General features: G+C 46.4%; 1 protein-coding gene across 1 annotated transcript in view; it reads left to right on the top strand.

The window, feature by feature from the left end:
* The window catches only part of epha5 (EPH receptor A5), a gene marked incomplete at both ends in the record, with an annotated part of 204,562 nt that overhangs the window by 37,983 nt on the left and 149,079 nt on the right, over positions 1-17,500 (top strand). Inside the window, 2 exons of the mRNA XM_083641694.1 lie at positions 2,808-3,130; positions 3,677-4,080. Coding sequence (XP_083497820.1) covers positions 2,808-3,130; positions 3,677-4,080 — 727 coding nt within the window. The remainder of the gene's footprint in view (positions 1-2,807; positions 3,131-3,676; positions 4,081-17,500) is intronic.

Genomic DNA, 17,500 nt, shown 5'->3' on the forward strand with positions numbered 1-17,500 from the left:
AGCAACCCTGAATCCTCAATGCACGGTTATGTCCAGACCCACTGTCCGGAAAAGAATACAGGCAGCTTCCACTCAGATGAAGAAGACTCTGATGTCACACCTCAGTGGAGTCAGCCATGTCGCCACGACCACTGATTGTTGGACAGCGCACCAGCAAAGTTACATCGGGGTCACCTGTCATTGGATAGATGAGGAAACCTTCGAGAGAAGATCTGCTGCGCTTGCGTGCCAGAGGTTGAGAGGGTCCCACATCTTTGATGTGCTAGCAGCTCGGTGCACGGTGGGGCACGGTGGCACGGGGCACGGTGGCTCAGTGGTAGAGCTGTCGCCTCACAGTCAGAAGGTCCTGAGTTCGATTCTCGCCTGGGACACTGTGGGCGCTGTGGTTGTGTTCCCCCCCATATCTTCAGTGCCTACTGCCCAGGTGGGGTATCTCGTCGTAAGGGCCTTTCTCTCTGTGTGGAGTTTGCATGTTCTCCCCGTGCTCCCCCAGGGGGTTCCTCCGTATATAACCCCCCCACTAAAAACATGCAGAAGATCAGATCGTCATCATCATCCGACCAGTGACGACAACACCCGAAGTTGGTCCCCGGGCGCTGTACGAGAAAGCGACCACTGCTCCTGGCCTGCCCCCCGGAGGAAAGGACATGCCTGGATGGGTTAAATGCAGAGGACACTTTTCACCGGCCACCGTCAGCATGAGTGTGTTGTGGCCGCATGCATGTGTTGTGGTGTTCGTGTGACAATAAAAGACGGGGCTTGTCCCGTTACGAGAGTAGAGCTGCCCTTGATGCCATTCACTGCCAGTAGGCTACAGGATAAGGGGAAAGGTGGTAAGAACCACAACACCACAACCACTGTACGCATATTTCTTGCTTTCAGAGATTCCTGAAGATTGGAATTGTTCTCTTACTGGAAAATGTTTTATTGGATGCTCTGACACAAGCACTTACCGCATTGAATTGACATCCTCGACATTTAATTTATTTTATTTAATTTATTTAACCTTTAGTTATCCAGGTTAGCCTCATCATGTCTTGTTCTCACGGCCGGGACACACATCTTGCGACTGCGTGGCGTGTGCGTGTGCGTGGCGTGCTTGCTGCGGCTGGCACGCCCGCGGCATCCACACAGGCAGCGTGGCTGGTGCGTGCAGCTGCTGCCTGTCTGCCAACTATCTTCCTATAGAGTTGACCTTTTATTAAATTTGCTATAAACAATACAATGATGATTTTAACTGAAGATCGCTTGGGCTCACTTCAGAATCGAGGCAGTATATTTGTGTGTGTGTGTGTGTCTGTGTGTGTGTGTTGGGGAGGGGAGGAACGAAGCCACTTGTAGCCTATGTGGTTTTCAGAGGGCAGGAGAACTGCAGCTGTGAGCTCAGCTCATCCTCTCGTCTCAAATCAAAACGAGCCTTGATTGGCTGTGGCTGCCCCTGTAAAATATCATTTTAATGTCTTTTTGTGTCTATTTGTGTAGAGACACGCTAGAGACACGCGCACGGTAAAAGGAAAAAATAGGCTTTGCTTCTATTTTCTAGATGACGCGCGTGGTGTGGCTGCTGTAACCTGTTAACATGGGAACCGAAATGAAAATGCCACGCAGAGGCCACGCAGACGCACAGCACACGCAAGATGTGTGTTCCGGCCGTCATGCACTTTATTTTGCAATGGTGTTCTTTAATAATAATAAAAAGGAACCTAGTTTGATCTTTATACACGTTTTTGTACTTTTTTATTGCATGGGAGAGATGACACCCCCCCCCCCCCACCCCAGAAAAAAAGTAACTAAGTAACTTTTACTCTGAGTACATTTTAAGTGAGCTACTTTTTACTTTTACTCGAGTAGATTTTTACACCAGTAATTTTACTTCTACTTAAGTAAAATTTCATCAAAGTAACAGTACTTCTACTTAAGTAGATTTTTTCTGTACTCTTTCCACCCCTGCTAGCTACGCACGCACACACACGCACGCATACACACACACACACACACACACACACACACACACACACACACACACACTACATGTATATTGTCCTTGCCACCCCGTTAAGCCTTTCTAATGCTGGAGCTGATTCTATAGGATTCCATGGTTCTAACTTTCCTGTTACAAAAAGCCTCGTCACCAAGCGGCAAACTCTGCGATGAAAAATGAAACCAACACGGGAGTGCCAAAAACTGCAGTTCCTCAAATGGCCACTTGGGGCTGGCTGCAAAAGCGAGTACATCCCTATAGACCCCCCCATGTTAAAATGCCCAACTTTACAGTAGAAATAAACATGTTTACAGCCTGGTACAAAAACAGTTTTGGTCTCTGTAGCTAATTTCCCCGTTCATGACAGCTGTAGAGTCTTTATCCATTTATACAGTCTATGGCTCCAAAGGGAAGTCAGATTGTATAGAAGTCAATGGGGAAATGACCCTACTTCTCACTTGCTTTATGACCTCAGTAAACACTTTCTTAATGAGTTTATGGTCTCAATCGCTAGTTTCAAGTCTTCTTCAATACAGCAGGATGTTCATGATGCAAATGCTGGTCCCAGTTAGAGTCAAAGAGACGATAAAGGTTTTGCGGCGTGATTGACCGCTCACCTGTTTCAGTGATCGCGCGTGACGTCACGATGGCTACGTCCATACTTTCATACAGTCTATGCTCCTCACTGATCCACTTTTGTTCTCTTTCTCTCTCCGTGTCTCTCCATCTTTCTCTCGCCCTCTCTCTCGCTCTCTCTCTCTCGCCCTCTCTCTCTCTCGCTCTCTCTCTCTCTCGCCCTCTCTCTCTCCCTCATGTCCGTCTCCAGTGGGAGGAGATCGGGGAAGTGGATGAGGACTACGCCCCCATCCACACCTACCAGGTGTGCCGCGTGATGGAGCAGAACCAGAACAACTGGCTCCACACCAACTGGATCCTGACAGAGGGCGCACAGCGCGTCTTCATCGAGCTCAAGTTCACGCTGCGCGACTGCAACAGCCTGCCGGGCGGCGTGGGCACCTGCAAGGAGACCTTCAACATGTACTACTATGAGACGGACGGCGGGGAGGACGAGGGAGACGCGGGGGACGGGGAGATGCACAGAGACGAGGCGACGCGAGAGGAGGAGGACCGGACGATCAAGGAGAGCAGGTACAATCCAGTCTCACATCAAGTTGTGTAATAGCAACCTTTGTCCACTGTGCAAAATTGTTATAGTTTTATCAGTGACGGCTCTAAAGTTGTTAGATGGCAACTAGGGTTGTGCGATGTCAATCAAATGATGTTTGAAAAAATGAAAGTTTATGAAACAGCAAAGTTTGTGTTCAGCAAGATCATCTTCACACATGAGGATCACTTTTATGACTTTTGAAGCGTGAATGCGTTGGTTTTTTAAGTCGATTTTCAGAAAATGCTTCAGAAGTCATAAAAGTGGTCGCTGTTTAATAAACTTTTGTTAACCACAGACTTTATTTCACGCATTTAACCGAAATCCCCATACAGAAATCCCATTCGCTTTTCCACGTAAGAGCTGGAAGTGCTAACATCCAGGTCTTCCAGACTCATTCCTGCAGTACTCTAACTCTACACTAGGCTACAAAAACATTGGCATCTACCAGTTCTCCAGGCATTATTATATTGTGAAAGTGCAACATTTTGCGGTGTGGAACAACGTCTGATGTGAGCCTGGGCTGGCAGGTACACCAAGATCGACACCATCGCGGCCGACGAGAGCTTCACGGAGCTGGACCTGGGCGACCGCGTGATGAAGCTCAACACCGAGGTGCGTGACCTGGGCCCCCTGACACGCAAAGGCTTCTACCTGGCCTTCCAGGACCTGGGCGCGTGCATCGCCCTGGTGTCGGTGCGTGTGTTCTACAAGCGCTGCCCCCTACTGGTGAGGAGCCTGGCGGAGTTCCCCGACACCATCCCCGGCTCGGAGGCCTCACAGCTGGTGGAGGTGGCCGGCCGCTGCGTCAACGGCTCCCTGGCGCTGTTCGAGCCTCCCAGAATGCACTGCAGCACCGAGGGCGAGTGGCTGGTGCCCATCGGGAAGTGTGTGTGCCAGCCGGGGTTCGAGGAGGTCAACGCATCCTGTCAAGGTGACGGGAGTGTGTGTGTGTGTGTGTGTGTAGGGTAGGGATGTGTGTGTGTGTGTGTGTGTGTGTGTGTGTGATTTCTACAAACTCTGCTGCAGCTATGTTGAGTTGATCATTTAGTTTGTCATATTTGTGTGCGCACATTCGAGCATATTTGTTTTGATTTTTAATGTTCACCGTGTGTGTGTTTGTTTTATTTAGAGTAGTTAGCAACTATCTTTCTGGGGTCCACACAAGCAAACATTACATCATAATGCAAAACAATAGTGTATTTAAAATCCAAGGCAAAAAGGAACAGGAAATAACAAAAAACTACAAAGCAGGGGAAAACTGTGCTTGAGTGTGTGCATGTATCTGGCATTATTTTTGTGTGGGGTGTGGGGTGTGGGGTGTGTGTGTGTGTGTGTGTGCTTGTGTGTGTTTGTGCGCGTGCGCGTGTGTGTGCGTGCGTGCGTGCGCGCGTGTGCGTGTGTCTCCTAGCTGAGTGCAGGGTATCCCCCTGGTGCCCTGGAGCACTTTGCCACCCTCACACAGAGGCTGTTCTGCTCCGACCTCGAGCCGCTGCCGTGTCCTTGGCTTTCATTCTGCGTAAAGATTATTAAGAAATTCGAACGCTAAATATCGTTTTGAAGCTAAAGTTTGGAAGGACGAGAAAGTGAAAGTTCCCCGCTCTGCTGCTGTGGGCTGAGCATTCATTCTTGTTGCCAGATAAACTCGGTTGTGAGTACTTGTAAATAGTAGGCTTATAAATAGGCTACCGCAGGATTTAAACACTGTTTGTAATGTTAGTCAGCATTGTATCGTGGAGTTTACTTATTGGTTTGTTATTTTAGATTAGTTTGAGCTGTTTGTATAACATTTTAACTTCTTCAAAATCTGCCGCCAGGGGGGTTTATCGCAAACGGCATGGCAACCCGTCTCCCCGACTGTGTGTGTGTGTCTCTCTCGCTCTCTTTCCCTCCGTCTCATTGACTGTACATAATCCTCTCTTACACCTGCGTCCCGTCAAATTATGAATGTTCTCTGCATAGCAACAGTTTGATTACTACTGTCATCATGCATGTACTGTAGGCCTGTGGATGTATGGATTTCACGCTGGCCCGTTTTAGAAAAAGAAAAAAGCGAGTGTTTGTCATCTGCCAGTAAAGTGTTGGCAGGCTGACCGTCTGACTGATAAACTAAACCATGAATTTGCGTAATGAAGACATTGCTCGTCTTTTAAATGCAATTCCTGTTAGAGGTGCAACAACAGAGAGTCATTTGACTGAGTTGATTTCAGATTATCACCAGAGGTGTAGTGCTATCTAGAGAAGTGGGGGAACACCTGCACACGCACAGGTCCCAACAAAGCCCCCCCCCACGGAGATCTCCGTGGTAGGCTATCAGCGGATATCTGCTGTGATTGAGTCCTCACCGTCGTAAAGTCACCTTTGAAGCATGACGTTCGATTATAATGAACTAGTTGTGTGGCTTAGCCTTCCCAAATGTTGAGGGTCGTTTTTTAGAATTTAATACATAGAATTGGGAACGTTACATTCAATTTCATTCAGACTGCCTGGAGGAGCGAGCTGAGCACTGAGTATGTTCTGTTTTGGCCTGCGCAGAGTGCGTGCGCCCTCCCCGGAGCCCCGCCTCCAGCGCGTGCGCGAAGAGTATGCCAGAAGCTTAAGTGTGACTGCAAACTTTACAACACAGCCCTTGTTACAAGCACGCCGGACGAGATGGTGAGAAGACGTGACCAAATTAAAGAAATTAGTAATGTAAGCATTAGGGATGGGCATCGAATTTCGAATTTTCGAATAATCGTTGTTATTATCAAGGTCGACTTTTATTATTGAAAGTCGAAATTCGTTTATTGGAAGAAAATTTTTTTTTTTTTTTTTTTTGTGTGAGTGAAATGTTGCATTGTCTCCCCTGATTCTAAGTATAGTCGAATCGCTTGGTTTGAGCAAGTAAAACAATTTTTATAAGCAACCTCTCCCTCTTCATGGAATTTCATCCGCCATTCATTTTTCCATAAACCTTGCTTAAAATGCTTATAAAAATTGTTTTACTTGCTCAAACCAAGCGATTTGACTATACTTAGAATCAGGGGAGACAATGCAACATTTCACTCACAAAAAAAATAAAAATAATATATAATTGAATTTTGATTTTTTTTTTTTTTTTAACATTTTTTTTTTCCCGAATTTCGATTAAAAGTCGACTTTGGCCAGCGAATTTCGAATAGTGTTTTTGCTAGAAATGCCCATCCCTACAAACAGCTAGGACGCTTTCCGGTGGTGGTTTTAGCGTAACCTATGTGGGATTCGAAATAACGAAGGTTATGCCAAACCCCACATAGGTTACGCTAAAACCACCACCGCAAAGCGTCCGACCTGTAGTTGACCAGTCGGCAGGAAAGTATCGCGGGACTTCACGAGACTTGGTGACGGGGATCACGTTTGAGGTAATTTGGTCCCTGGGAGAGACCAGGAAATAGCCTGGGGGGAAATATCACTATGGTGGATGTGGACGGATCTGATTATGGCGATATGCGGCGAAAACGGGAATAAAAATAGCTATTTAGATGCAGGAAAGACAGGCTCACACTTGGCCCCAAATCAGCTCCATTTTACGACTGACTTGGACGCTATTGATCTCAAAACAACGCTAGGACGGCCAGAAACGCCGCGGAGATCGCTGGGTGAGTGGCCAAATCATAATTAATGCCAGGAGATGGGTCCAGGTTAAAAAAAAACGAAATTCTCCTTTAACATATTTTTAGCAAACGAAATCTTCATTTTAAAATATTTTTTAATAGGCTATTTCAAAAATAATTATCTATGCACTGACTGAGGTCTGTGCAAAGGGAGCAAGTGGCGATAGTTAATGAATTGATTTATTCCCTTCGGGTTTGAATTTACATTCAGAAATAACATTTACACAGCAATAAAACGCACAAAACAAAGGCTATGATCCAATAATCCAACTTGGATTCTCATCAGCCTTGTGACATTTCCTTTGGCTTCTCATGGCTGTTTTTATTCTGTTCTGGAGCGAGAATCCACGCAGACACTGGAGACAGGAATTGTGCTGGCAATCCCTCAGCCGTCTCTCCGGTCACTTAAACTGCTTCTGGGAAGGAGGGTGGAGGGGTCGGCAGGGTGTAGTGTAGGCTATAGGGTATATGCAGAGATGAGTAGGCAGGGTGTAGTGTAGGCTATAGGGTATATGCAGAGATGAGTAGGCAGGGTGTAGTGTAGGCTATAGGGTATATGCAGAGATGAGTAGGCAGGGTGTAGTGTAGGCTATAGGGTATATGCAGAGATGAGTAGGCAGGGTGTAGTGTAGGCTATAGGGTATATGCAGAGATGAGTAGGCAGGGTGTAGTGTAGGCTAGGGGTATATGCAGAGATGAGTAGGCAGGGTGTAGTGTAGGCTATAGGGTATATGCAGAGATGAGTAGGCAGGGTGTAGTGTAGGCTAGGGGTATATGCAGAGATGAGTAGGGGCAGGGTGTAGTGTAGGCTATAGGGTATATGCAGAGATGAGTAGGCAGGGTGTAGTGTAGGCTATAGGGTATATGCAGAGATGAGTAGGCAGGGTGTAGTGTAGGCTATAGGGTATATGCAGAGATGAGTAGGCAGGGTGTAGTGTAGGCTAGGGGTATATGCAGAGATGAGTAGGCAGGGTGTAGTGTAGGCTATAGGGTATATGCAGAGATGAGTAGGCAGGGTGTAGTGTAGGCTAGGGGTATATGCAGAGATGAGTAGGGGCAGGGTGTAGTGTAGGCTATAGGGTATATGCAGAGATGAGTAGGGGCAGGGTGTAGTGTAGGCTATAGGGTATATGCAGAGATGAGTAGGGGCAGGGTGTAGTGTAGGCTAGGGGTATATGCAGAGATGAGTAGGGGCAGGGTGTAGTGTAGGCTAGGGGTATATGCAGAGATGAGTAGGCAGGGTGTAGTGTAGGCTATAGGGTATATGCAGAGATGAGTAGGCAGGGTGTAGTGTAGGCTAGGGGTATATGCAGAGATGAGTAGGGGCAGGGTGTAGTGTAGGCTATAGGGTATATGCAGAGATGAGTAGGGGCAGGGTGTAGTGTAGGCTATAGGGTATATGCAGAGATGAGTAGGGGCAGGGTGTAGTGTAGGCTAGGGGTATATGCAGAGATGAGTAGGGGCAGGGTGTAGTGTAGGCTAGGGGTATATGCAGAGATGAGTAGGGGCAGGGTGTAGTGTAGGCTAGGGGTATATGCAGAGATGAGTAGGCAGGGTGTAGTGTAGGCTAGGGGTATATGCAGAGATGAGTAGGCAGGGTGTAGTGTAGGCTAGGGGTATATGCAGAGATGAGTAGGCAGGGTGTAGTGTAGGCTAGGGGTATATGCAGAGATGAGTAGGCAGGGTGTAGTGTAGGCTAGGGGTATATGCAGAGATGAGTAGGCAGGGTGTAGTGTAGGCTAGGGGTATATGCAGAGATGAGTACGGGCAGGGTGTAGTGTAGGCTAGGGGTATATGCAGAGATGAGTAGGCAGGGTGTAGTGTAGGCTATAGGGTATATGCAGAGATGAGTAGGCAGGGTGTAGTGTAGGCTAGGGGTATATGCAGAGATGAGTAGGCAGGGTGTAGTGTAGGCTATAGGGTATATGCAGAGATGAGTAGGCAGGGTGTAGTGTAGGCTAGGGGTATATGCAGAGATGAGTAGGCAGGGTGTAGTGTAGGCTATAGGGTATATGCAGAGATGAGTAGGCAGGGTGTAGTGTAGGCTAGGGGTATATGCAGAGATGAGTAGGCAGGGTGTAGTGTAGGCTAGGGGTATATGCAGAGATGAGTAGGCAGGGTGTAGTGTAGGCTAGGGGTATATGCAGAGATGAGTAGGCAGGGTGTAGTGTAGGCTAGGGGTATATGCAGAGATGAGTAGGCAGGGTGTAGTGTAGGCTAGGGGTATATGCAGAGATGAGTAGGCAGGGTGTAGTGTAGGCTAGGGGTATATGCAGAGATGAGTAGGGGCAGGGTGTAGTGTAGGCTAGGGGTATATGCAGAGATGAGTAGGCAGGGTGTAGTGTAGGCTAGGGGTATATGCAGAGATGAGTAGGCAGGGTGTAGTGTAGGCTAGGGGTATATGCAGAGATGAGTAGGCAGGGTGTAGTGTAGGCTATAGGGTATATGCAGAGATGAGTAGGGGCAGGGTGTAGTGTAGGCTAGGGGTATATGCAGAGATGAGTAGGGGCAGGGTGTAGTGTAGGCTAGGGGTATATGCAGAGATGAGTAGGGGCAGGGTGTAGTGTAGGCTAGGGGTATATGCAGAGATGAGTAGGGGCAGGGTGTAGTGTAGGCTAGGGGTATATGCAGAGATGAGTAGGCAGGGTGTAGTGTAGGCTAGGGGTATATGCAGAGATGAGTAGGCAGGGTGTAGTGTAGGCTAGGGGTATATGCAGAGATGAGTAGGCAGGGTGTAGTGTAGGCTAGGGGTATATGCAGAGATGAGTAGGCAGGGTGTAGTGTAGGCTAGGGGTATATGCAGAGATGAGTAGGCAGGGTGTAGTGTAGGCTAGGGGTATATGCAGAGATGAGTACGGGCAGGGTGTAGTGTAGGCTAGGGGTATATGCAGAGATGAGTAGGCAGGGTGTAGTGTAGGCTATAGGGTATATGCAGAGATGAGTAGGCAGGGTGTAGTGTAGGCTAGGGGTATATGCAGAGATGAGTAGGCAGGGTGTAGTGTAGGCTATAGGGTATATGCAGAGATGAGTAGGCAGGGTGTAGTGTAGGCTAGGGGTATATGCAGAGATGAGTAGGCAGGGTGTAGTGTAGGCTATAGGGTATATGCAGAGATGAGTAGGCAGGGTGTAGTGTAGGCTAGGGGTATATGCAGAGATGAGTAGGCAGGGTGTAGTGTAGGCTAGGGGTATATGCAGAGATGAGTAGGCAGGGTGTAGTGTAGGCTAGGGGTATATGCAGAGATGAGTAGGCAGGGTGTAGTGTAGGCTAGGGGTATATGCAGAGATGAGTAGGCAGGGTGTAGTGTAGGCTAGGGGTATATGCAGAGATGAGTAGGCAGGGTGTAGTGTAGGCTAGGGGTATATGCAGAGATGAGTAGGGGCAGGGTGTAGTGTAGGCTAGGGGTATATGCAGAGATGAGTAGGCAGGGTGTAGTGTAGGCTAGGGGTATATGCAGAGATGAGTAGGCAGGGTGTAGTGTAGGCTAGGGGTATATGCAGAGATGAGTAGGCAGGGTGTAGTGTAGGCTAGGGGTATATGCAGAGATGAGTAGGCAGGGTGTAGTGTAGGCTAGGGGTATATGCAGAGATGAGTAGGGGCAGGGTGTAGTGTAGGCTAGGGGTATATGCAGAGATGAGTAGGCAGGGTGTAGTGTAGGCTAGGGGTATATGCAGAGATGAGTAGGGGCAGGGTGTAGTGTAGGCTAGGGGTATATGCAGAGATGAGTAGGCAGGGTGTAGTGTAGGCTAGGGGTATATGCAGAGATGAGTAGGCAGGGTGTAGTGTAGGCTAGGGGTATATGCAGAGATGAGTAGGGGCAGGGTGTAGTGTAGGCTAGGGGTATATGCAGAGATGAGTAGGCAGGGTGTAGTGTAGGCTAGGGGTATATGCAGAGATGAGTAGGCAGGGTGTAGTGTAGGCTAGGGGTATATGCAGAGATGAGTAGGGGCAGGGTGTAGTGTAGGCTAGGGGTATATGCAGAGATGAGTAGGGGCAGGGTGTAGTGTAGGCTAGGGGTATATGCAGAGATGAGTAGGGGCAGGGTGTAGTGTAGGCTAGGGGTATATGCAGAGATGAGTAGGGGCAGGGTGTAGTGTAGGCTAGGGGTATATGCAGAGATGAGTAGGGGCGCTGGCGGGCAGTTCTCTGTAAAGATTAAAAAAAATAAGACATTCATTACTGCTTCTCTTTTATCTTATTCAATCACAATAGAGTACCGCAGGGATCATGTATTTTTGTAGGCTTTACTTTACTTTACTTTACTTTATTTCATTTAGCAGACGCCTTTATCCAAAGCGACTTACAACAAAATACAACAAGTTCAAATTAATTACAGTATAGGCAACATCAATTATAGAATTAAAAAGAAAACATAGCAAGCAACACAAAGTGGCACAAAAAGGCAGACAATAAAAATCGCACTTATGAAACGTCAATTCCAAAAGGGCCGAGGTAAATTCTGAACAGGTGAGTCTTTAGTCTACGCCGAAAAATCGGCAGCGACTCGGCCGAACTGACCAAACGGGGGAGCTCATTCCACCATTGTGGCGCCAGGTAGTCAAAGAGACGCGATCGAGATGCACGACCCCTGAGTCCGCGCAGCAGTGGAGGGGCGAGACGATCAGGGCGGGTGGAGGAGCGGAGGGAGCTATGCAGTGGTTGGAACCTAACCATAGATTGTAGGTATACCGGGGCTGTCCTGTGGACTGCCCTGTAGGCCAGCACCAGTGTCTTGAATTTGATGCGAGCAAGAATGGGAAGCCAGTGTAGTTTATGGAAGAGGGGAGTGACATGAGAGAACTTGGGTAGGTTAAACACCAGACGCACTGCAGCATTTTGGATAAGCTGAAGAGGTCGGATGGCAGATGCAGGTAGCCCTGCCAACAGAACATTACAATAGTCCAGGCGGGAGAGAACAAGTGCCTGGACCAGGAGTTGAGTTGCCTCATTTGTGAGAGAGGACCGAATCCTACGGATGTTGTACATAGAGAATCTACAGGCACGGGCAGTAGCTGCAATGAAGGCGGAGCTGGATAGCTGGCTATCAAGAATTACTCCCAGGTTTTTTACAGTTTCAGAGGGCAATACAGTAGTGTTTTCAATGGTGATTGAGAGGTCAGTGAGAGGACAGTCTTTTGCGGGGAGAAAGAGGAGCTCAGTTTTGTCGGGGTTCAGTTTGAGTTGGTGGGCAGACATCCAAGATACGATGTCTTTGAGGCATAATGCCAGGCGTGCTTCTATGCTGGTGTCAGAGGGGGGGAAAGAAAGAAAAAGTTGTGTGTCATCTGCATAACAATGATATTGGAAGCCGTGAGAAGATATTACAGTGCCTAGAGATCTAATGTACAAGAGGAAAAGAAAAGGGCCCAGGACTGAGCCCTGGGGGACACCCGTGTTGAGAATGGAAGGTCTGGATAGTGATCCTCGCCATTGTACCTGATGTGAGCGGTCGGAGAGATAGGATGTAAACCAAGAGAGTGCAGATCCAGAAATGCCCAGGTCGGAGAGAGTGGTGAGAAGTATATGGTGATTTACAGTATCGAAGGCTGCAGACAAATCTAAAAGAACAAGGACAGAAGAAAGGGATGAGGCTTTGGCAGTATGAAGGGCGTGGGTGACTGAAAGGAGGGCTGTCTCGGTGGAGTGTCGTTGCTTAAAACCAGATTGTAGAGGGTCAAGTAGATCGTTCAGGGTGAGATATTTTGAGAGTTGGTCGGAAACGGCGCGTTCTAGAGTCTTGGATAAGAAAGAAAGAAGGGAGACGGGACGGTAGTTGTGGGTGATAGTGGGGTCGAGAGATGGTTTTTTGAGTAGTGGCGTTTATCCGTGCTTTATCCAGAAATCGCCGCCATTTGGTTCTTTAGTGGAAAAGTCTATGGGGTTTTAGAATGGGGATTTCACTTAAATGCATAAAATAAGGTCTGTGCTAACAAAATCTATGGGAACGCAAATTTGGGTTCAGCAGGATAATCTTCACAAACACTTTTATGCCTTTCGAAGCGTTGTGTGTGTGTGCGTCACACACACACACACACACACACACACACACACACACACACACACACACACACACACACACTCAGCATAGCTGACAACATGTTCCTCTCTCCCCCTCCTACCCATGCAGTGCGCAGACAGTGATGGACACACATACATTTGCATATATGTCCCAAGATGCAATGCGGCATTTCATAACTTCACAAGAAAGCAACCAAATCAACCTAAATAGTGGTAGTAATGATATTTATTTTACTACCTCGTGCAATTCTGGAATATTTAAATGTTGGACAAAATAAAAAATATTTTTTGACTATATGAATTAACACCCCAACTTTAAACCACATTTTTACAAGGGGTATATATACACAACAAGCAAATAGAAGGAATTATAAGCATGCCTGGGAACCCGCATCACTGGGTGGCAACGGCCGCTAGCCAGTTAACTCTGTTTACATTTAAAAAACTGTGACAGTTCACACAACTTTAACATGACATGCATATATTATACATCAAACTCTTGAGCTACTTCTGCTCTCACTCAGAATGTAAAAATATAAGCGATGTCAGGTATAGGTTTTGAGATATTAACGTTTGTTTGGCACAATCATATCACTCCAGTTCTTAAGTCCTTACACTGGTTGCCAGTGTGTCATAGAATAGATTTTAAAATACTGTTATTAGTCTATAAATCACTTAATGGCCTAGGCCCAAAATACATAGCTGAATTGCTCCCACGCTACGAACCGTCTAGAACTCTTAGGTCAACAGGGTCCAGCTTATTAACTGTCCCTAGGATCAAATCAAATCATGGGAAGGCTGCATTTAAGTAAGTAAGTAAGTCAGTAAAATTTATTTATATAGCACCTTTCACAGAGCAAGGTCACAAAGTGCTTCACAGTTCACATCATCAAATACAGTTAAAACAATGAATCAGCAATTTATCAAACAACAGTGAATCATACAGAAATGAATGAATCACATGCAACACAAGTAATAAACAGTGAAAAACAAGAGGCTAAGTAAAAGCCAAACTGAAAAGATGCGTTTTTAGCTGCTTTTTAAAAATGTCGATGGAGGCAGCACATCTTAAAGCTAATGGAAGGGCATTCCACAGATTGGGGGCAACAGATTGAAAAGATCTGTCACCTTTAGTTTTAAGCCTCGAGCGAGGAACAGCTAGTAGGCCCTGGTCCGAAGACCTAAGTGGCCTGCTAGTGGAGTAGGGATGTAACAGATCACAGATGTAGGCAGGTGCTTGACCATGCAGGGCTCTAAAAGTGAAAATAATAACTTTAAACTGGATCCTAAATTTGATGGGCAGCCAGTGTAAGTGAGCTAAAATGGGGGTAATATGGCATCTCTTAGTGGACTTGGTCAACAGCCTCGCAGCAGCATTTTGGACCACTTGTAGTCGGTCCAAAGATGCTTTGCTAAGGCATGTGAAAAGAGCATTGCAGTAGTCCAAACGAGAAGATACAAAGGCATGTATAATCATTTCTAGCTCAGCTTGAGAGACAATAGAATGGAGTTTAGAAATATTTCTAAGATGAAAAAATGAAGTCCGGCTCACAATCTTAATATGTTTGTCTAAGCACATGTTTTGGTCAAAAACAACTCCAAGGTTCCTGAGATTGGTTCACACTGAAGATGAAAGAGACCCCATACCTTGCGCAACCTTAGGAACAATACTGTCCGGGGCAACAATAAGGACCTCGGTCTTGTCAGGGTTCAACTGGAGAAAGTTATTGGCCATCCAGTCCTTAATGGCTGACAGACAGTTGAACAGGACAGATAAATTGTCCATTTTATCTGGCTCGAAAGAAATGTGCAGCTGAACATCGTCAGCGTAACAGTGATAAGCAACACCTTCAAATTGTCTAATAATCAGACCTAGGGGAAGCATATAAGCCCCGAATAAAATATGACCCAAAACCGATCCCTGGGGGACCCCGCAGGACAGGACAGCAGTGCCAGACATATATGGACCAACAGACACTGAGAAACTCCTGTCCGCGAGATACGAGGAAAACCAGTCAAGGGCCGTCCCAGAGATACCCACCCACTGACGAAGCCTATCGATCAGAATGCAGTGATCCACGGTGTCGAATGCTGCACTAAGATCTAGCAGCACCAAGACAGACTACCCACTATGCTTCTGCTAGCTGGAACAAATTGCCTGAAGACCTCAGATCTGCCTCAACCTTACTTACTTTTAAAAATAGACTAAAGACTTTTATGTTTACCATCGCTTTTAACTGCTGACAGCTACTATGCAAACCCAATGAGTCCTCTATAAGTTTTTAGCTCTTTCTGCAACTGCTGCGCCTGTTGGTTAATGCACTTTTTATACTTTTTTAAAGTTTTGTTGTGATGCTTTTAAATGTCCATTTTATTCTCTTCTTTTCTTTTCTTTTCTTTTCTTTTCCTGTCAACCATTTTATGTGAAGCACTGAATTGCCTCTATGTATGAAATGTGCTATACCAGGGGTGCCCACACTTTTTCAGCTTGGGAGCTACTTTTAAAATGACCAAGTCAAAGTGATCTACCAAACATATTTATTTACAAACTTGGCTGCCACAGCGAGATCTGACTGGCTACCTGTACGTCAATCAAGTGGCAAATGGGCCTATTAGCCTATCATCCATCCTCACTACGGCACTATGTAAAAAAAAAAAAAAAAAAAAAAAATCTTCCCCTCAATGCCATGCGATCTACCACACTACCTTCGCGATCGATCGACGTATTGGGCGCCCCTGTTATACAAATAAACTTGACTTGACTTGACAATACTATTAACTCATTGAGTGCCAGCCACTTTTGGAGAACGGACGCTCCCAGTGCCAGAGTTTCAGAGCGTTTTCAGTGATTTCTCGAGGCCCACAGAATATTGTGTGATATTACTATGTAAACACCGAACACGCACAAAGAACGATGAGACTCTCTTCTATCATCTGCAAAAAAAAGTTTATTGATCCCATTTTCCCTTCTTTAGTTATGAACCGGAGAAGATAGGCTGTTTTGAGCAAAAAGACACTTTTCAAATTAGAAGCTGAGTTATTCCGCCTTTTGTGAAATGCAGCATTTCAAGCACATTCACTGAGTCTGAAGATAATATTTTCTGATGTAGTGACGTGGTGTAGTTGTGTGGTGCCTGCGTGCCCCACCCCCCTCTCCCCCCCTCAGCTGCAAACTCCTCCCCACACTAACACACAGCCTAACACGCACCCAGTCTATTTTCGGAGCGCTCCAGCGCGACAAGGAAATGCCAAACCGGACTGCAGGGAAAGGTTTGGCCCTTCGGCGTCGGGTGCTGCCTTTCTGGCGGCTAATCGTGTGAAGAAACTATGCAGACAGACAGACAGAGGCAGAGGGGCTCAGTTGTGTGCGCGGATTGACTGCTGTTCGCAGCCAACATCAGCTGCAAGTCAGAGCCATCTATATGGCTCTGGCTGCAGCATGAGCGGTTTCTCTTTGATCACGGGCATTTTTCCTGCTGTTTTCGGACCTTCCTCTAATCTGGAGAGCACTGTCGCCACCTAATGGGTCGGTAAAATAGCTTCTACACATTCAACATGCCCCAAAATTTTACAGGAGATATATTAGGCTTTGATCCACGTCCCACCGTCAAAAAACGCAATTGACGACAATCGTCGTCATTGGCACTCTACGTCACTAAAGCAATTGACGACGATTGTCGTCCTTGGCACTCAATGAGTTAACTGCTGTGGGGTTCCGCATTTCTGGGTGTCAAGTGACGTCACGCTGATTCGTCCTATAGTCATGCATGTAAAACTCGGGGAAGCCACTTTGCCATTGACGATAATAACAGAACTACATTTTCCAATCGAGTGGATTTCCTTACCTTAGAAGAAAGAAGGTCCAATTGCTGCTTCAAGTCCGTGTTTGTGTGTGTGTAGAGTGCTGTCTATACAAAATCAATTGAAACGTCAGCTCTCTCAACAACATAAAAAAAAAACTGCATTAAACGTTACATGGACTGATACCTGTGGTGCTCTATAGCCAGGCTATAGGACCCCGCAAAGCCAAAAGGGTTTAAGCTGCTCGCTACAGTGAGATACACATTATGGACTATGTGCGTCTCTAGTGGTTGAATGCCATTATTGACATCTCACACCATCTCAAAAACAGCACAGCAACGTCAAGGACATAGTACTGAAAAAAATGTGTCACGACGGGAGTGACTGCATCTGTACAGATCATACAGATGCATCATTCATGTGCCTATTCATTGCAGCTCTAGTACTGTATATATTATTATTATTATTATATATCATATTCTGTATACTGTACTGTAGCAACATGAGAACTTAAGTCAGATCTTTGTCTGACTGGTTCTATAGCTGAACGCATCCTGTCATAATTGGATGATAAACCTCCCATTTACGTCTTGATGTGTTTAACAGAATTCAATAAAATACAAGCATTCTCTAGAGAGAGAAAACAGCATGGTGAGTGATAGCTCCTAGCGCTGTAAGCACCAACCTGCTGAAATCAAAGACAGCCAATCAGCTTTTCACATTTCCCATCCTTCAATTACAAACTGTTACTGGCTTCTTTCTAGAGACCGAGCAATAAGGATTTTTGTGACCGATACCGATTAGCGATTTTAGAGAGGGGGAAAATCACAGATAACCGATATGGTTATAGTGAATTTTTGAGCTGGAATGAAAATAGACCTTTTTCTATGTGGATTGTGCACAGA

The sequence above is a fragment of the Poromitra crassiceps genome (genome assembly GCF_964638095.1).
Source record: "Poromitra crassiceps genome assembly, chromosome: 8".
Lineage (NCBI taxonomy): Eukaryota > Metazoa > Chordata > Actinopteri > Beryciformes > Melamphaidae > Poromitra > Poromitra crassiceps.